Genomic DNA, 22,031 nt, shown 5'->3' on the forward strand with positions numbered 1-22,031 from the left:
TTCTTTAACCTTTATGTCAGCAAGAATTTAGGGTAACTGCTACCTGGCTTTTTCCTGTCATCTGGTGACTCAACAACTCAACTCTGATTTGTATCACCTGCGGTTCCTTGTACTCCATTAAGTGGTACGCTGATATTTGTTGATTATATATCTATACTGCTTCCTCCCACCACACTCAATTTTCTACATTTGGACTATCACAATAACCATGCTTACTGACTTGCCTTTTGAAAACTCTCTTTGACAGTTGGCATCAACCTTCATTTAATTACTCCTTCTGTTGACAACTCTCACTCTCTGTTGACTCTTAATTTGATCTGAGCATTTAGTTATTCAGCAAATATTTATTGAAAACCTAGTGGGTGCCAGGAATGTGCCAGACACTAGAAAATCTGGCAGTCCCCTTCCAATATTGACATGCTAACATGACACCTCAAAGGAATCATTGAACAGAGCAACTCAACTTAGTTAAATATTGAGAGAGACCTAAATGCACCCAGATTTGGGCACAGCACAGAGTGGCTGAACAGGAACACTACAATGGAAAAACTGGACCAGTTCCCAGCTTATTTTGAGTAAGTGCTTCAGAGTGGAGCTTCATTATTCATGACTGGAAAACTTCAAAACAATACAAATCTACCCTAGCATCATTATGAAAAGATATCCTTAAGTAAAATAAAAAATAACCATATTCTATTATTGTTTTTAAACACTTGTCATGCTTTTGAAAGGGTCAATTTAGAGACAACTAAAGCATCCTGTTCAGATTAATAGTGATAATAGAGACATTCGAAACTTGCTAAAGATAAACTTACAAACTAACCTTTGAAGATGATTTTAATGACAAACCTAAGCTGGTGTCATTTTTTTCTAGTCATATCAAGAGTATTACTTAGTGAATATCAATCACTGGAGCCAGTATATTGTGATACCTACCACAAAGAACTGGTACCTTCTAATTACAATGTTTTCTGTAGGCTGACCAAGGAAGAATGATAGTGTATAGAGAGCCCTGGAAGAAGGATTATCTGTTTATTTTAGTATTCCAAAAGACAAAATCCCATGAAAGAAGATTTAAGGGAGAATTTCTCATTAATATTATCAACACCAATGTGAAATCACATGTCAGTAATGGTTGTAAGCTTCCTGCCTACTCAGAGATGGCTGGCTTCCTGAAGACTCTCCCCAAAGTTCTGGATCTTAGAATTTAGCAGCCTAATATAGCCTTCAAAAAACTATAACTTTTTAAAAATAGTTGTATAGGGACGCCTGGGTGGCTCAGCAGCTAAGCGCCTGCCTTCAGCCCAGGGCGTGGTCCTGGAGACCCGGGATCAAGTCCCACGTCGGGCTCTCTGCATGGAGCCTGCTTCTCCTTCTGCCTGTCTCTCTCTCTCTCTCTCGCTCTCTCGCTCTCTCTGTGTCACTCATGAATAAATAAAATCTTTAAAAAAATAAAAATAAAAAATTAAAATAGTTGTATATATGCAGAAAAGTTGTAAAGATTGTGCAGAGTATTCTTATATTCTACATAGTCTCCCTCATTACTAGTATCTATCATTAATATGCTACTTTTGAAAAAAAAAATTAATATGCTACTTTTGTCAAAATTAATGAACCAGGATTGATACATTATTACTAACTACAGTCCATTCTTTACTCAGATTTCCTTAGTTTTAGCTAATTTCCTTTTTATGCCCAAGGATCTCATCCAGAATGCTACATCACATTTAGTTTTCATGTTTCTTGAAAAGGCTCTTTTTGGCTGTGGTGGTTTCTCAGACTTTACTTGGTATTGATGACCTTACCAATTTTGAGGAGTACTAGTCAATTATTTTACAAAATTATTTTCAACTGAGATTTGTCTGAAGTTTTCCTCATTATTAGGTAGGTGTTATGGGTTTTGAAAATAAAGACCACAGAGTTAAAGTTTTTTTTTTTTTCATGTATATCAGAGGGTCAAGTTATCAACATAGTAAGTCACTTCTGATGTTGACCTGGACTATTACTTGGCTGATAGTGTTTGTCAGACTTCCCCACTGGGAAGTTACCACTCCCCGTTCCATGCTGTACTCTTTGAAAATAAGGCTTTAGGTGCAATCCATCTTTTAAGGAGTAGGGAGTTAGCTATGAAAATTGTTTGGAATTCTTGTACATGAGAGATGTGTTTATTCTCTCCCATTTATTTATTCAATCATTTATTATCAGTCTTGACTAATGGATATTTATGTTATGCTTTGGGTTATAATTCAATACTACCTTCTTTGTTTTGTTGAAAGTAATCCAGCTTTGGCCATTACAGACTTTTTCATTTCTCTCCTGTGTCCCTTTGATATGCTCCCATAATTATGAGGGTTTTTTTTTCTGTTTGGTTTTTTATTTGTTTTTTGAGAACTTCCTTTCTTTCTGGCAGTGCAAGATGTTCCCAGCTCATCTTTTATATTCCCTGCCTCAGTTTTAGAATCAGCATTTTCCAAGGGACCCTCCTTATGTAGGATTGTTTTTGTTATAGTTGATGAAGTATTTTGGTAGCCACTATGCCAGGCACTTGATACATACTGTCTTTCTTAATCCTCATATCAATGCTATTGTGCAGTCTTCAGCTTAATTTTGTAAGCATAGAAACTAGGGCTCAAAGAAAATAAATGACTTACACAGGCCCACACAGTTAGTAAGAAAGTAGAGTTGTGATTCACACCCAAATCTATCTGACTCTAAATCTCACACCCTGAAGCCTGACTGCACAAGGGCCAGCCTCCCTTGTTAGCTAAGTTAACACCAGATGGAATCTATGCTATTGCAAACCACCCTAAAAAGATAGAAGCCAGTGAAGCATACTTTGGAAGACCTCTCAGGACTCGAGCCACACTGATCCCTTCCTTCTCTGAACTTCCCACTGAGTGTTGAAAGTGTACCCTGAATGTGGAAGGTGCTTATGTGCTGTGTTATGGTTTTTCTCATTTATCTAAATTCCCAGATCAGATTATTAGCTCCTCAGAGAGCAAGGAAAATCTACTACCGTGTAAGATTATCAAAAGAAGTAACTTGCAGAGGCCATATCCCTTCAAACAGACTGGGGTGATAGAGCTGCCATCAAAGGCAAATATTCACATCATTGCCTGTCATACCAGGAAAGGATAGATCGCCACTGAAGTGATATCATATTGTTATCATGATTATTTTGCATCGATTCAGTTTCCCCCTAGTCAAGGAGCTTCTCAAAGATAGAGGTTGTATCTTGACCATTCTCTGGTGCCCAAGACAGTGTACAGGTTCCAGGCACTCACATAGTGTGTGTTAAATACTTAAGAAAGTTCTTGAGTCCCGGGTTGAGACTACAACCTGGGTTGTGTGTTCTTGATTTACACACAATTTTAATCTGTTTTCCTCTTGAGAAGGCAGTAGTAAGAGGTGGCCCTAGAGGGAGACAGACTGGCAACCATGAAAAATGGTAGGTCTCTGCTTCATTCAAAAACCCCACTGATGAGGCACCCGGGTGGCACTGTCAGTCATGCATCTGACTCTTAATTTTGGCTCAGGTCATGATCTGCAGCGTGATGAGATCCAGCCATGAGTTGGGCTCATGGGCATGGAGCCTGCTCAAGATTCTCTTTTTCTCCTTCTCCTTCTCCCTTGTCTCTTCCCTTCTCCCCTAGCTTGTGTGAGATCATCTCTCATTCTCTCTCTCTCTCTCTCTCATAAAAAAAGGTTCAAAAACCCCTTGAAAAAGACAACAAATAGAGAACAGAAGTGAAAGGGGTAGACACACATGGTCCCTTGGTCCCTTCTCTGGGAGAGAAAACAGTGGAGAGAGAATGATGGAAAAAGCAGATAAATGAGGGCTATACATGCCTGTAGGATTGAAAGCCACTCTACAGAGTGAGTGGAACAGGACCACTTATCCACGAGTTATTTTACGTACAGTGCCTGGGGCCCACAGAAGTCAACAGGGACTGGGCTGGTCAAAAAATCTGCACAAAGACCTCTCACTTCTACTCTCCATCTATTCCCGGCTCCCATCCCTAGCTGACTCAGTTAGGTAATAAGTACCTCTTCCCAACCTCATAGAAGATAGGAAGATTGTTTTCTAGAAAGTTTGACCAGAGAACCACTAGGTTCTGCATATTAGGCACAGATAAGATCAGGAATGAGGCATGAAAATAGATTTAACTACAAGTCTGACCCTGAACATCAAAATGCCCAGCCCCCTTCCCCTCTAACACTCAGAACTCCTATATCAAAGTTACACCCACCACTTTCCTGGCAGGAGTTAGAGAATTCTTTTTTGATGAGAGTAGCCCACGGGTACTAACTGCCCACTGGTACTGACATCTGGACTCTCTCCATTGAATTAACCAAAGCCCCACTACAGTACCCTATGGCAAGGTTTACTCATCTAGAAACACAGAGCTTCCAACCAGCTTTTTATTCTCATGAAAGAGAGAAGAGCATATCAATCAAACAAGGAAGTGATGGCATAAAAAGGAAGAGTCCAAGAATAAGAAAATGCTCTTGAAAATTAAGAGTATGGTAGTGTAAGTTTAAAAAAAAATAACAGAAAAATTGGGATTTAAAGTATGACCCCAAAAATAGAAGCTAAAGAAAAAGAATTAAACAGTAGGAGGAAAAAAATAAAATTTAGAAAATTATTTTTTTAAAGAAGCATTTACTGGCTCTACGAGAAAGAAATGTGTAAGAAAGTGAAGGACATGTAGTTGAAGAACACTGCTTGGCTCAGCTGTGAACGGTATACACATTATCATAGTAATGTAGATTCTGAATGTTGATTTTACCAAAGTTGCGTGGAAGAGTCCATACCATTGCAGACATTCAGTAGATAACGTCTAAAGTTGATAAATCAAGAGAAAGTGTGGAAGAATATTTTGGGCCACAGAGAGAGAAATACTCCAGGAGGATCATGCTGGCAAGTTGAAAGCTCTTACGGTGGTAAGAGGTATGAGCTATTGCTCTTTGATTATAAGCTTTATAATATTTGACATTTAAAATTTGTTTTGATATGAGAATAAATAATACATTTTAAAAAATAAGACACACTAGTTTTAAAATGTCACCCTGATGGAGCCACTTACTGTTCAAGTAGCCACATGCATCCAGTAGCCCATGGAGGGCATCGTAGAACAAATAATGTTCAGTTCGGTGGTCTTGAGTGATCAAGGAAAGGTTTGATTTTGTTCTGCATGTCTGCTTTAGGGAAACAGATGTGACAGGGATTCTTCTCCATCAAAATGCCATGTGCTTTAGTTATTTAGGGGAGAGAACTGATGGAGACTGTCTTCCCCTCCCAGTGTGGGAAAAATGGTGCTTGCCCCCCTTCCCCATCTCCCAGTCAGGCTAACTCTGTGTCCAGAAGAATCGAGGTCTTCTGGACTGGCCTCAGCCTGACTTGAACTGGTTCAGAGCACTGACCTTTATCAGAAGTCGTGGGTCCACCAGACTCCTTTCTGGCAGGCAGAGCTGATCTGCCAGCAGTTCCCTGCAAGCCCCTTTGGATGGTTGCACTGAGGTCGGTTTGTGAAAGTCACCAGCCTCAGAGCAAAATCTTCTGTGGCAGAAATTAACCTCTCCAGGGGCAGAGGCTACAGTGGTGAAGGAGGAACACAGACGAGAGCATTTCCCTCCCTTGTTCTAATACTGCAGAGACCCCAGGGATGCTTCACTTGACTGGTATTTTCCTGGTTTAGTGTCAGTAAGCAGAGATGGCCAAATAAAACTCACACTGTCCAGCTGCCATGAGAGGCATTTCAGAGTTTGTTAGTGGTTCATGCATTTTACCTGGTGATTTTTTTGTTATCAAGGTGTATGGGAGGATTACAGCAACACTTTCTAGGCTAGAATGAAGCTTTTTGTTTAAACCCTGACATAGCAAAGACTGTGTTTCCCAGGATTTGAGCATATCAACACAGTTAATAGTAAATTATAATATTTTGACGTGACAATAAAAAGGGATGGGTGGCTTTCTTATATTGCTTGCTATAAATCTTGAACAAAGCTGTTGGGAGATTTTTTCTGCAGTGGGATTTTTTGAATAATACTAAGGATAAGCAAGTAGCATTTGAAGAAACTGGGATTTGAAAAATAATGGTGAGCCAGTCACATATAGGTAGTTCCTTTGAAATATGGAGATGGAAGCTACTGGAAACAGAAGTCGCTGACTCACTGCCCAGATGGGTTGTGAAGATTGGTAATACAAAGAGAGGTCTTCTTCATTTCCCTCACTCCTCCTTCCTCCTTCCCCCTCTCCTCCTGCCTGTCATTACTCCCCCATCCCACCCCCACCCCTGTTTACCATAACTGCTGGAAGACTTACTGTGTGCCTGGCACTGGACCACATGTGCTTTAATAATTACATATAAAATTTAATAATTTCAATAATATGTGAATTTTAATAATTCAATAATATTTGCACCATTATACATATCAAGAAACTGAGGCTTAGAACTATTAATTTGCGTAATGTCACCCAACTAGCAGGTGGTAGAGCGGGGATGGTAAACTAGGCGGGCTGACTCCAGGGCTTCTGTTGCACACACGGCTCATAGTGAGTGCACAGTTCTGTCAGCTGTGAGTTTGCTGCTCATATCCGTGTTGATGGTAAAGAGCTCACAGATAAACCACAGAGCAGTTAAGTGATTCACTCAAGATCACACACTGGTCAGTGGCAGGAGAATATATCCCATTCTCTCACTCCATGTAGCTCTTCTCTCTGCAGCACCAGCTCGCTGAATATAAGAAGAATTAGTACATTAACTTCTAGAAACATATAACCTCCTGTCCGGGTTCCAGGTTCTGAATCCTCACATTACTTGAATTGATTTTAGGCTTTAAGTAGAACTGTTGAGTGCTGCCAAAAGCTATGCCAAAGAAACTGTTTTAGTTTAGGCTAATATTTGTTATGCAATGGACAGAAGACAGAAGCCTATGACAATATTGAATTTCTTCTTCTCTTACCTAATTGAAAAACAAAAGAAAGCAAAAAGTTTACCATCAGGAAGAATTTTAACTCTGAGCCATTGTGGGGGATTCCAGAGAATCAGCAGTTACCCTGATGAGACAGAAGTCACTGTCTCTCTAGCTGACGCTAGGACAGCAGGTCTTGCCCAAGGTGAACTGACTCTCCATGGCGTGGGCAGGTCACAGGTATAGGGTATGAGTTCTCCATTTTAGAAGTTCACCTTGGGCCAGAGCTGCTGTTGTAGTGTCGGGGAGAGAGACAGTGACTGTTTCATCAGGGCAACCCCTGATTCACTGGAGTCCCGCACAGTGGCTTGGGAGAGGGAGACCATGATTCTAGACCTTCAGTCTACAGGAAAAATGCCTTCGTGGTGGCTGCCTGTCACTGCTGGCCAGCTGCCCTCCCACGTGCAGATGCTAGGTTGAGCTCACGAATCCCCTCCTACGCCCTGCCAGCTTTGGAAGGAAAGAGACATTAGATACTCATCCCACAACCTTCCTACCTCCATGACCTCCCTTTTTCCTTTCATCTGGGTGAAACCTATCTATGTTCTTTTTAAGGCTCAGCTTAAGCATTAACAAACATCTCCTTTGCTTCCCACTCCTCAGTCTCAAGCAATAAATAATCTTATGCTTCAGGAAGGTCCCACACACACTTTGTTTGGGGCTCCTTAATCCACCCCCCACCCTCACACCATCGTTCTCTGCTGGTGTTGTGTGTCCATTTTATCCCTCCTATTAGATCCTAAGACTTTAAAAGTAAAGAGGAGTCTTGCTTATCTTCACTTTCTGCACCGCTTTTAGGATGATGGCTTTTCTGAGTTTGCGCCTTGATGCATTGTGGTATTAAAGAATTTTGGGGGCAGATAAATGCCATGTGGTATTTAGGTTTAGAAAGATGATAATGACTACCCCCACATTCCTTTTTTCTAATAACAACTATCTGGATACTGACATATTCTGGCAGCAATTCACCCTTTACTTTGTGGCTTTAGTTTACTCCAGGAAAGGGAGAACAGCGAAAGCCAGGAGTTGATGAACTATGGCCTATGGGCTAAATCCAGCATCTGTACCTATTCTCTTTTGGCCAATGGCATAAGAATGGTTTTTACTTTCTTAAATGATTAGGGGACAAAAGGAAGAATGTTTTATGATCCAGTAAAATTATGTTAAATTTAAAATTATTGAAATTCAATTATCACTGTCCCTGAATACAGTTTTACTGGAATACAGCCATCCCCATTTGTCTATATGCTGTCTATGGCTGTTTTGCACCAAAACAGCAATGAGCAGTTGAGTAGTTACCCACAGAGACTGTACATCCCACAAAAGCTAAAATATTTACTATTAGACCCTTGGCAGAAAAAGTGTGCCTGCCCCTACTCTGAGTCATTCTCAGAAATATCTAGCCCAGGGTGAAAATGGATGGACTGGGGTGCTCTTTTTGACAAAGGAAGAATTGAATGAAAGCACAGAGAGTTGCCCTGGATTCTCGCAGCAAGTGGATACGCCAGAGGAGCTGACCTCAGGTATTTTATACATGCTTTCTGCTCTTCATTAAGGACTCTCAAAATTTCTTTGAGAGAAATTATGAGCTAGGAAGGGTGAAATTAGGAGATTATCAATCATTCCTGATCGTTCTGTATACCAAAGGTAACAAACATCTGAGTAAGATCTAAAAGACTCTTTGTCACTGGGTTGTCTCTGATTCAACTATGTGTGTATGTTAAGGAAATCTATTTTGAATGTATGTTGGTCTCTGTGGATCTCTTTGGCGGAGATCCATTTTGGATGAATGCCAATTAATTATCATGTATATAGGGATGATTAAACATTTGGAGTTTTCAAATAAAGACATATCAGTTAGAACTTGGCGAAGACCAGTTCAGTGCCTTGGAGAGTTGTGGTTATAGGGTTTGTTGTTCTTGTTGTTGTTGTTTAGCAATCTGCCATTTTCATGTCTTTCTCTTATTTTGTCATTACAGGGTAATGCCCTGTACTTCAAATCAGCCAGAAATGTTACAGTGAACATTCTCAACGACCAGACTAAAGTGCTAACTCAGCTCATAACAGGTAAGAAAACAAAGGACTTGTCAGTACCTGGTCTACACTAAGCACTCAGATAACATAGAACTAAAGAGTGAATGAAATACCATGTGAACTAAACAAAGAAATGTGCACTAACATGCTTTATAGTATGGGGAAGGAGAAGGTAGCATGTGTTCTATGATTCTACTAAAGGGTAGAGTCTCACATTTAACTTAGGCAAATCCAACAATACTTGTTTAGAGGGGCAATAAACTATTTTTCATGTAACATGGCCCCTAAACATAAGCCAGCTGCTTCATCTGGTGCTCAACAACAGAAAAGCTCTCTGCTCCAATGCTGGAGGAAAAGCTGGCTGTGTTGGATTAATTGAGAGAAAGCACAATATACACAAAACCCTGCACCCAGACTTTATGGGGTGTAAAGGGGATTTTTAAAGGCAATTTGAATCCATGCCATGTTTGTGATATGTGCTGACTTTGAACCTGACTCAACTGCAAAATGCAGATATATCTCCACTGATGATGTTTGTGTGGTTTCTTTTAGTAGAGCAGATCTGTTCCTAACAGTCATGGAAAGCACTCACTGGATTTTAAGCTGCATCTTCCTAAAATTTAAACAAGGGAAAAAAATAAAAATAAAAAAATAAAAAAAAAACAAGGGTTGGTTATTCACATAATGATTATAATGATCAGCATGGGCCTTATGATCATGGTAATGTGTTGTGTGGTATGACCAATGCCCCAGTGTAGGTTATGAGCTGCAGTGAACAGAGCCATTATGTACCCCGACAATGGAAGGGAAAAAGAGGTATGTGTCTGAATGGCATTGTTACACTTCCAAAGAGAGAATGTCATTTGTTTGGCTTCGGGGCTAAGAGAGAAGTAGACAGATGGACATCGTGAGAAGCCAGTTGCCCAAATACCCTGTAACATTACTGTGCCTAAAACATCTGGAGCCCCTGCTAATAAACACGCTACAAGGAAACAGGTGCCCTGTGCCCAGAGCCTTGCTGGGGAAAGCGTCTCTGTCCCCTGCCGGAACACTGCATCTGATGGCTAGAGACTCATGGCCAGTGGGTAACTTGGACCATCGACCTGGGTTGGATGGAACTGCCGCATGGCGAAGTCCATAATCCATAAACATGTTGTTCCGGTGTGTGACTGGATTGTCGGCCTTGCTTACAGAACATCTGGCCTGCAGTCACAATGCTAAATAATTAAATAAACAGCTTCAGTAAGCAGTGATTTAAGCAGCATGTGTGAAAATTGCCTCCAGGAGGGAAATAAATCCAACCTCTCGTTCCCTGATTCTTCTGTTCAGAAAGGAACTTATTTAGCCTGTTGATCATTTGCCATTTATTTGCCATGGGAGATTTGGTTTACTTGACAAATTTAGTTTTGATAAAGCTGGAAGTCCCCAAGTGACTACTCTTCAGTTGGCATCTCTCCCCTTCCCCCCTCCAAGCCAACCTCCTCCTCTCCCTTCTCTCCCCAAATTCCTTACCCCTTCCTCTCATCTCCCCTACCCTACTTCCATCCTTCCTTCCTCTCCCCACACCCTCTCCCTTCTCTCTGCTCTGGTCTTTCCTCCTCCTCCTCCCTCCCCCATCTCTCCTCTCTCTCTCTGTCTCTCTTTCTCTCTCTTTTTTCTCTTCCATTCTCTCCTCTTTTCTTCCTTCCTTGTCTTCTGTCTTCCTGTCTCCTCTGTCCAAGTTAGGCCCTCCTGGCAGCTGATACACTTAGCCTGAGCTCTCACAGTGAGGTCCAAGATAGCTCATATTAAAATGAAATGGACCAAAAGCTACTCTAACACCAGCTGGGAGGAGCCTTTCAAGATTCTCTAGAAAGGATAATACATGGTTCAAAATATAATTCTAAGTACATATACGCATGCATGCTCACCCAGTAAAGTTTTCCTTTAGGCTCTCCTTTTGCATTTATGCACGTGACAGAAAGCACAGATAAGTTCCAGGAGACAGGATCTGCTAAAGCTTGCTATGGTTGGTGGGGTACCTACCTGAGAGCAAATGACCGCTCTCCATCCAAGTAGCCAGGTTTAGGAAGGCAATCCTGAAGATCAGGATTTCTGACCTCAAGAATGTCTCAAAATCCCAGAAGAAATTCCAGTGTTAGTAATTCAGGGAAATTTTCCTCATGGAACAGTGCTTTCAATGATAGGCAAATTGTCAGGTTAGGCCACAAAAGCTCATCTGGCCCACCTTGCTGCTGATTTAGTGTCCTCTCCGTAGTGAACCATATGGGAAGCCCTCTGGCCTGCAAAGAGGGGGTTGTAAGCAAACCTTCCATAGCATCTCACCAGAGTGGGGAAAGGTCTCAGGCTCAAGGGAGCTGGGAAGAAGAATTAGGCAGGATGACCCCTGCTTCATGACATGGGCATGGGTGGGGGGGCTGCTGGTGTTTCCTGATGGATTCCAGTTCTCCCTGTGTAGGAGATGCATTAAGGAAGTACTCAAAATATACCACCATGCACTGAGGGAGATTAACTGGAGAGTAGTTACAGATTACAAATAATGATTTTTTTCCATCCCAGAGAGGAACGGTGGGTTCACCGAGGGAACTCCTAAGTAGTCTCCAGCCCCATTTGCATTTCCCTCCAGAATCTTTAAAAAAAAAAAAAAAAAAAAAAAAAAAAAAGATTTCAGCCATGTCTCGGCCATTTGGCAGCCCCAGGTAAAATCAACAAAAGGACAAGCCATCTGCACCATTGAGCCAGTAGTTCTGTGAGATTTTGGCTAAAATCCCCAACTACAGAGCTTTATATGTGCAAATGGCTCTGGCTGTTCGTAGATATATTCCTTTTTGTGTTCTAAGAAGCCCTGAAAAGCAAGATAACTTAATTGTGTCTTGAACTCTATGATTGCTTCAGTGTCTTTAGGACATTCTCTTGCATGTCTCACAAACCAGTAGTAAATTTAGAGCAGACTTGCTTTATTATGTAGGCAGATGTCCTTGATTCCTCAAGGGCCTTATCTCATGATACTACCCATCTCCCTGGGGCAAAGCCCAAGCAAGAATTTTTGTACCTCAGTCACACCCCCATTATGCCATTAACTAGATCCAGAGTGGCAAACTATACTTAACCCCATACCTGTCCTGAGGTTATTCATTCATTTATTAACACTCCTTTACCTCCTGATCTCCACTCTCCCCCTTAGAAAAGGGGTAACAATCCCGAAGTATTAACAGATTTAATTTAAAATTTTGGTATGACCAAGAAGACAGCCACATCTCACCCCTCCCAGAATCATCTAATCCAAAGCCCTCACTTCCCATCTCCTTTCTTTGAGAATTGCTCTCTGGTCCTTATCTCCAGCTTTCCATTATGCCACCACCAATCTCCCCAAAAGCTCCCCTCCTAGCTGCTCCTTATGTGTTGACTCTAACCCTCTTCTGTCTCTAGACAAACACACATCCCTGTTCTTCTATGGAACAATTCTTTAGTTCCAGACCCAGATCTGCCATTAACTGACCTTGTGACCTTGAGAGAGCCCTTAGCTCTGCTCCCACTTGTTCTTCTCACCTACAGCATGAAGACAGTCATGGCTAAGTCCCATGCCATTTGGAAAGTCTCTGCTATGTCTGTTACAATTTCCCACTCATTCAGGAGCCTTTCCAATGCCCTTCGTTTTGTCAGAGGACTAGTGTGGGTGTATTAGCAGGAGATCAGGTGTATTAGCTGCCAAATTGGCATGATTAAGTGAATGAGGCGAGTGCATTGAGAGGTGATTGTCATTAATTATTTTCAGTGTGTTAGGACCATTGCATTAGAAAAATGGTGATGGGTTATGATGACAGTGATGATAATCATGAGAGCAGTCCCCAACATTTCACACCACTTTTCCACCTACAAAGTTCTTTTTATAAACATCATATAATTTGATCCTTTTAACCTTCCTATAAGGTAATAGGATAGATGGTGATAGTACAATTTTACAGATGCAGAAAATGAGGTTCAGAAATATCAAAGGATTTTCCCAAAGTCACATTACCAAAAAATGAGGAAGTTGGCACATAGTTCTTATCTTCTGATTTTTGGTCTGGTAGACTTGCTAATGAGGAAAGTAGCCCTAGATGTCCAGGCCTGATACCAAAAGCCTAGCCTCTGTGTTGTTCTGTTTGAACATAAATAATTTTGCAGAACATCACCACCAGACAAGGCTACTTGGTCATCATGAAGGATCAAGACAAATCAAAAAACAAAGACAAGTCTAATCATGTCTGAAAATAAACAAAAATGGAGACATTTATCCAAACCATCAAAATGACTGAACATTCCTCAGTCCTGGTTAATATCAGTGACTGCTGTTTCTTTATCCCTTACAGTTTTAGCATTGCTCTGGTCTTCTCTGCCTCCAGATAAAATTTATTAACTCACCAATTGTAAAATTACACCTACTTTCTAACGGCACCTAATGCAGAGCAAAGCCTTGCTTCCTTAAACCTAGCCCCAAAATAACATAATACCAAATACTGTAATAAGTTCTTTCTTACTGATATGCCCTGTGTGGTTGCCAATCACAGCAATGAATAATAAGCCCAATTTGTTCACCTGTATGTGTGTTCGTTGGTCTTTGCCTGGAAGGCATTGAGGGCCCTTTCATTACTGCTTTTTATAGTTTAGTGACACTGTTTTGAAAAATAACTACTAACAAAAATGCTCTATCAGAATCCCCTGAGCAGTTTTGGAAAAATATAAAAATATAAGATTTCTAGACTCTAACCTCAATTTTTTTTCTTTATGAACTTCCAGACCAAAAGATAAGTTCTTTTTGATCTGAATGAGGTTTAGGGAGGATGATTACACCCCCAGGTTATTCTGATGCATTTCTGCCAAGCAGCTTTTGAGAGCCATCTGAACTTGAGGTATTCAGGTAGCTCTAGCTCAGATAAACTGAAATGTCTCCTGTTGTTTGTTTGTTTGTTTGTTTTAAATTCTAACACATTAACTTGTTTTATTTTTTTCCATCATACCTAAAACTCTGCAGTTTTCTGATTCATTAATAAATGTTTAAACTTGTATCTGTCCCCATCAGAAGATGCCATCACTATAGCCCCCCTTCAAGAAAAGCATCTGTTGTCTTATGATAAACATTCTAAAATTTATTGCATGAAATTCTAGCATAAAAGATTCAACAACTTTCTAACAATTAGTTGCAATATATTATAGCCTTTTTTCCCAGGAAATGATCTATATACTGAGGATGTAGACTTGTCGGGTGTCACATGCAGCTACTGGGTTAAGGGTACAGAGTGAGACAGACTTCAACTGAATTTAAAAACACCCTTTCCAACAGTTAGAGCTGGCCAGAGTTAGCCTGATTACTTCAAGAGGTGGTGAGCTTTCTGTGCCTTGATACATTCAAGCCAAAATCTACAAGAATTTGACAGTAATTTAGTGGTTAGTGAAGGGAAACCTCATTCAAGCATTAGTCTGAAGAAAGGACATGATGGTCTTTAAAATTATAGCCTGAGAGCATATGATTAAAAGTAATTGACAGGACATGGCCAGAGTCACAAGACTGATTTTTCATGGTTGGCTTCTGAAAACCAATCCACGTACATTAAAGTCCAATACAATCTTGTCAGATGTATATGTTCTATGAAAAGCTCTTTGTAATTGAATGCAATGGGACTAATGTGCATGTGTGTCTCTATCTCTTCCTTCTAGGTCCAAAAGCCGTAGAAGCGTATGGCAAAAAGTTTGAAGTAAAGACAGTTTCTGGAAAATTGCTTTTCTCTGCAGATAACAATGAGGTGGTGGTGGGAGCTGAGAGATTAAGAGTTTTAGGTAAGGAAACTTTAATCATTTAATTGATTTGATGCCAATGTATACATTTTAGAGGAAAAGTGAAATGGTGCTTAGAAGAGATTTAGGCCAATTACTGAGATTCTCTTAAATTAAGGTAGATGAACTCCTCCTACCCCCTACCTCAGAACCTGGTCCAACCATGAAAATATCTCAAATCATGAGTTTTTGTAGCATAACTGCCAACACTTTGCTTTGGATGGGGATGCATGTTGATGCCAACAAGTATAATGGAGCATATCCTATCCTCACAGACTGGCAGTCTTGGTAGAAGCAGTCAAGACATATACATGATTCAGAGATTTCTAAACCTGGTTGGAAATTAAGAATCACCTAGGGAACTTCTGAAAAGTCTAGATTCACAGATCCAACCATGTCTCACTGAATTAGAAGCTCTGGTGAAAGGACCCAAGAATATATCCGTGAAACCATTTGCAGGAACATCTATGGTGCCACCAATGGACTCCTGAGATTTGAGCATACAACAAAGTAGTGTTCTGTGGCTGTCTACTGATATGGTCTAGTATGGTGATTTAGGAATCCTGGTGCTGGAGCTACTCTGTCACTTATCCCTGCTCTCTGTCACCAATTAGTTGTGTGGCTTTGGGCAGGGTACTGATGTCACTGAGCTGGTTTTCTTTTCTCAGTTGAGCTAAGAACATCTACCATCTCAAGTGGTCCCTCGGGTTAAATGAGCTCATGTTACATCAACCAGGTATTTTGAATTTGGCATGTTTCACTTTAGAGCACTATACTTTGCTACCTCCTCAAATTTGTCCCATTTTCAGATAAGTAAACTAGGGCTTGAAAAGGTAAAGAAACTTGTCTAAGATCAAGCACCAGTGGTAGGATGGTTCAAATCCTTACCCATGGGCCCCAACCTCAATACACCTAAATGCACATAAATATGTTCTAAGACCTTGGCCAACCTTTACAATTAATATTTTTCTCTATTATTTGTAGAAATGGCACTTTCCATATTTGTTCTAGGTTTTGGGGGGCTGTGGGGGAAACAAACACGAAAACTTCAGGCTCTCCTTTTGTTCAAGAGTATTTTTCTATACCAGCTGTAGAATAATTTCCCAGGGGGGAAAATGATGATATCTTATGCTAAGATCATTTTGTACAAACGTGGTTTGGCACTTCCCATTAGTTCTTTGGCACTTTGTGAGTCACCTTGCTTCTTTAAAATCTGAATCTTTGGAAAGATTCAGGATAATTTTAGATGTCCAAATACTTCAGCTTAATCTTTGTGTAAAACCCCTAGGATGGTATCACTTAAGAACCCCCCCCCCCAACCTTCCCCACCCTACTGTTCAATCGACTAAGGACTGGAAGACTATTGTAGTTTTGGGTCACTTGAAAAGAGGTAGATATTTTTGTTATTGTTGTTGTTGTCATTGTGTATGCTTGTGCTATTTTACTTAGAGAACGATTTAGGATAAAATTTGTCTCTTTCCATCATTAGGAACATTTGCTTTTTTATGTTAAAATGTAGAAAGGAAGCACCATAATAAATACCACTGCTGCTATCAATACTAAAAAGATTAGGAAATGACCACCCCACATATCTCGCATCAACCTACTCAGTGAAATGAGCCTGGTGTGTTGCAGAAATGAGCTTCCTGTCAGCTGGGATTCAGCCATATGGTGTGGAACGAGAAGTTTAGGCAATTTCATTTTCAGCTTAATGAGAAGTTTGTCTTTTTGAGTCATCAGACTGAGCAAGCTCTTGGGATGTTTGAATCTGGATGCATATTTCATGGTGGATTCTAACATAGCTAGATTTGAATCCTTGCTCAAATAGTTAGGATCTGAGTGACCCTACTCAAGTCTATTTTGCTCTCTAAGCTTTAGTTTCCAAGTATATGAAACAAAGAGAATGGAACAAAATGAAGAATGGGAGAATGAATAAATATAATAAGAAACATAATGTAAATAAATTAGTTATTTCTGTCGATAGTTGAGTAAGAATAGCAGTAGAAAATATTAAGGAGTAAGCCTAAGAGAATAATACCTCCGGAATATAGTAACTTAATTCAGTTGTTTACATTCTTCTCTGCATAACTACATCCACCTATTCAGTTTTCAGGTCATTGACTTCCTTGTGCACATTCAAAGGACCCTGAATAGTATGACCAAGGGTCTAGAAGCCCTACTTCATTAAGAATAGTTCAACTATCTGGAAGTTTTTATCCAGGAAGATATATGGGGGGGATCAAGGTAGGTAGACCATAGTTGCTGATCTATCATCTATGCACATCTTTCCTGAGGGAAAGAGAGCAGACAAGAGCCACGTACATGAGTAGCTGAGAGCACAGGTTTTAGAGTTGACACTGGCTAAGAATCTTGGTTTCTGTCATTCATCAGCCAGGGCCTTAGTATGTCACTTCACCTTCTAGGCACCCTTCTGCTCTGTGACATGTATGATAATGCTTGGTGGTCACAGTAGTTGGAAGGACTGGATGGCACAGTGTATGTAGAGTGAATAGCGCAGTGGGTGGCATACAATAAGCACTTGGTACATGCTAACCATCATGTTGGTGATAGTTTCTCTTGGTCCACTTGGCCTTCAGGGGACCCATGACATTCTAAAATTTTATGCAATCCTGTATGTTCATGTAAGAATGTACTTAGAAATTGGCAGAGACCTTGTAGAAGTATGCATGTATCAGTTAAGTTTAGACTAGTGAATTTCTGGGACATAGGAAGGGCCAGCAGAGAAAGAGTCTTTTATTGCTAAAAAGTACTGCACTGTCCATGTCACCCAAGGGCACACAAGGCTAGTCTTGCTTACCTGTGTGTTCTCAAGTTGACTTACATGATGGAGGGGTTGAAGGCCTTGGGTTGAATTCCCCATTATAGGATCCCTTCTTCAAGTCACTAAGATACTGGTTCTGAAAATGTGAGTCCCTGAATGGTGAGTTTCAGCTATAGTCTACTTATTAGTCTTGCAAACCCTCAAGCCTCACCCAAACCTACTGAACCAGAAACTCATGAGTGGGGCCCAGCAAGCTGTCTTTGAATAAGCCTTCTGGGTGAATATAATGCACATGAAAGTTTGAGAACCACTGACCTAAGACACTCCCAATTTTGCCTCAGTTTTGCTGGTAACTTTCAGTGAGTTCAGGCTCAGCTTTTACCATGTTGCTCCAGAAATGACACAGATGAATATAGCCAACATATGTGGAGGGTTTACTCTGGGTAAAATGCTCAACTAATCACTATGAATAACCACATTGGTTGAGAGGGCCCTGGCTTATCATCTTGATGTACAGAGGAACAAACTGAGGCACAGAGGGATGTGAAATTGCCCAAAGCTGCACAGAGAGAAACTGATGCAGTTGGGCTCTGAATCTCGGCAGTCTTCACACTATATGCGTGACTTCTATTACATTAGATTTGATTGAGCTTCCTAACACACGACCACCACAAGAAGAGGGAAAGAGAACTGGTCAACTGCTTTCCAGCCATCCCTCCCTTTCTGGTTTCTAGATACTCTCCTGCCCCATAGTCCTCCCAGGTCTCTGACTTTTCCTCTTCTGCCCTCACTAACCCATCTTTCATCTGACAAGTAACATGGACTCACACTTGGCATCAGGTGTAGACTCCCTCCAGGCTCAGCCCTCATTTTCCTCTTTTCACATTTCTGTGGGAAATTCCACACTTATATATGACTTCAACATTTGCTTCCTTTCAAATGACCCCAAATCACAGTTTGCTTTGAACTGCCTTCTCAATTCTAATTCCAAATTCCCAGCAAATAGCCTGTACTTTTCTGCATAGACATCACTCCCTCCCTTCTCTGCAACTGAACTTTGGAGTCCTCTAGCAAACTCCCTGCCTCTCCAGAGCCCACTTCCCTAACTCTGCTGATAAGGGCTGTCATTCTCTTAGTCTCCTAGTGCCCTGGTTCTCTAGTCTCTTTGCTTTCATGCAGGTACCAGGCCCTGTCTCTCTTTATGTGGTCCTGATATCTTTGCCATCCTTGGGATTTCCATTCTTCAAAGTTATCTCTTTGGGTCAGACATAAGAGAATTCAGATTTGTAGTCAGGCCCATCTGTTTAATTACCAAAAAGGTGTAAGTTACTGTGCAAGATAAGGCATGATATTGTTCAGCTTTAATTATAGAACAAAGTTATTAAATATTGGGCAGAAATAGTCTTTAAAAATCACCAAGAAAATAGGCAACATAACAGTCAGTGCATCGAAGAGGCATCTTTATGGAGACATCAGGGAAAAATCACTTTGATTTTCATTAATGACCAATTTCATTGAACAATGAATTGGACATTCTAGCACTTATAAACAAAGCATAATTATAAAATGTTATTCTGATTGTTAATTAGGTCTATTTATACTCTAGATTAGTTTTTTAAATATGTCCTTTAGATGCTACTTGATGCTAATTATTTGAGTTACAGTATTATCGATTGCAAAACATTTTTAATTAATTCTAAAGCAATTGAAATTAGCAGAAGATTTATAGAAATTTAAATGTGGTCTGATGCTAATTTTTTTAGGAAGACATCAGATGATACATTTAGCCTTCTGTTTTAGTTTTTGGTGAAACTTTCTATTGCAACCTGGCAATTGATAATTATGATGAAAGGAGTGGGGTGTTTTTAGTGGTGGTCATTCATTTAATAGATACGTGTGTGTGTGTATATATGACATATACATATACACATATATACATTTATAGACCTGAATCTCTAAGTCCCCACAGCTGGAGTCCTGGAGATACACAGATGTGAGTCCCTATCCCTGCTCTCTTAGGGAGTTCTTTGTCCCTTCAAGGAGTTGAAACACACATGCAAAAAACAAGCTGCTTAGAAGGATAGAAACAAAGAGATTGGAATTACAGAAGCCAACTGTGATGGGGTGGTATGCTAGAGAGAGTTTAGATAGCTGCTTAATTGAGAAGCTTTGAACCAGACCTTGAGTACATGTTGGTGCATCAGAGCCATAGGGGGAGTATTTGCTTGGTGAATGGAACAACACATGTTTATTAGTCAAGAGTCACTTGGTTGGGGGGTGGGGAGACCGGTCACCTCATGTGATAGAAAAGTCCATCAGTAGTTGACTTTAGGCTAGATTCAGTGGCTCATATAATGTAACCAAAATTCAGGGTCTCCCTTTTCCTGAACACCTATGGGCTCTGTTATACAATCATGCATTTTGTTTTCAAAAGCAGAAAGTGCTTATCTTCTTTATATCTTGAATATATATCCAACAAAGGCCTGGATTTTTTCTCTGACTAGACTGGTACAGGCCACATGCCCATCCCTGAACTAGTTGTGACCACAGTGATGGAGTCCGCTGGTGAGCAAGGCCTGGGTCATATCTCCACTGCTAGAGCTAAGGTTGGAGATGACCAAGAATGAGCTAAAGGGGACAGTTGTCCAAAGGGAAATTGGGATGTTGTGTCCAGGAGAAAGAATGGATGCTGGACAAGAAACAGGAAATATTCATTATTGTCATCAAAGGTATGACAATGGATAATCCTGACAGCCATGCCTGAGACCATGGTACCCAGGAATTGTGACAATCAGCAGAAGATGCTTTACAACCTCTCATCCCCTTGCTCACTCAGGTCCACAGATGTGGTCCTCCTTGCTTCATCACTAAGCACGTTCTCACCTCTCAGCATTTATGTTACTCTTCCCTCTACATAAAATGCTCTTTTCCAATCTATGCATAAAAGACCTCTCCCTTTATGGCTTAAATGTCACTTCATCACAGAGGTCTTCCTTGGCTGTCTTCTAAAAATAGCACACTCCTGATTTCATTGTCTGTACCAAGTGTTGACTCCTGTGGACCAGTGAGTCTAAATGCACCACCTAGTTTTGTAATGTTTACTGGAACACAGCAGTGCTCATTTCTTTAAGTATTATCTATGATTGCTTTCACACTACAACTGCAGAGTTGGGTAGTTGAGACAGATCATATGGCCCACAAAGCCTACAATGTTTATTATTTGGCACTTTACAGAAAAAGTTTGCATACTCCTGGTTCGTGTCTACTCTGCCTTATTCCTCTTCAGACAGATAGCACAATATGCATGGTTGTGATAAAGTGTTTATTTTATGTAAAATATGTTTATTTTCATTATATCCTCCTCATTAGAATGTAAGCTTTATGACAGCAGGAACTTTTGTTTTTCAGAATCTAGAATAGTGCTTGCAGAGCAAGTGCTCAGTAGTATTTGTTACAAGAATAGATTGAAAGATTTTGAACATTGGAATGTTTGTGTATAGAGAATGGGAGGGAGGGAGAATGTGCACCTAAGTTAAGAAAATATTATTATGCTTTCATTGAGGATTCATAAGAGCCTAAACCAGAATGGAAAGAGAAAAGAGAACAAACGGGAAAGAGCATTTTGAAGAAGAATTGATGGAACTTGACAACTAAGTGCATGTGGATAGTCAAGAGGATTCCGGAAGTCAGGGATGGCTCTGGTATTGTGTACTTTGTCAGACAGACACTTGTAGCATCATTAATAGAACTATAGAGGAGCAATAGTAGGTTTGGGATTGGAGATAAATGGTTCAGCTTTAGATGCCCTGGGTCTTGCTGCTTGAGCACCTGAGAGAGAGGCCAGGTGTCCAGTGGAAAATGCCAACAAAAAAGCCCACAAGAGATGGTCCACTAGCAGAGAGTCAAAGAGTCATCCATACAGATTGAACACAAGGATTCCAAAGAGATGACCTAAGAGGGCATCCCAGAACAAGAACTCACAGATTCTCTTCAAATAGAGTGTATCCAACAACCCCTTCCCCATTTCTTCCACTGAACAAACCTCCAGGGCAACTTTATCAAGGCTGTGACTGCCCTCCTGGGGGCATCCTCAGATGTTAAGGTCCCCATCCTATGTTCTTATGCTTTTCCTTATCTCCTCTGTCTTTCTCCATGAGAAGGAACTCAGCACTTTAGAATGTGACAAACTGGTTCTACCATACTTACTAGCCATGTGATGTTGGCTATTCGACTCTAATCACTTAGGCAGTGTGTGTGGTTCTGAATAAACAACCTCTCCGCCTTTTTCTTTGCCCTCCATTTTTTCTGTTTCTCTTCCTTTCTGAAGTATCTCATCAGTGAGTAAGAAGAAACATGAGAGAGGCCTAAGGGTTACAGTAAAAATGGAACATGGTGCCTTCTATGTGGTGGTGAAAACTGAGTAATT

At 40.5% G+C, this 22,031-nt stretch overlaps 1 protein-coding gene across 2 annotated transcripts in view; it reads left to right on the forward strand.

Moving 5' to 3' along the window:
• Positions 1-22,031, forward strand: part of SGCD (sarcoglycan delta) — a 909,403-nt gene that overhangs the window by 761,291 nt on the left and 126,081 nt on the right. For both annotated transcript variants that reach the window (XM_055325395.1, XM_055325394.1), the window contains 2 exons: positions 8,955-9,042; positions 14,707-14,826. In XM_055325395.1, coding sequence (XP_055181370.1) covers positions 8,955-9,042; positions 14,707-14,826 — 208 coding nt within the window. The remainder of the gene's footprint in view (positions 1-8,954; positions 9,043-14,706; positions 14,827-22,031) is intronic.

Source organism: Nyctereutes procyonoides, unplaced genomic scaffold (genome assembly GCF_905146905.1).
Source record: "Nyctereutes procyonoides isolate TBG_1078 unplaced genomic scaffold, NYPRO_anot_genome, whole genome shotgun sequence".
NCBI lineage: Eukaryota > Metazoa > Chordata > Mammalia > Carnivora > Canidae > Nyctereutes > Nyctereutes procyonoides.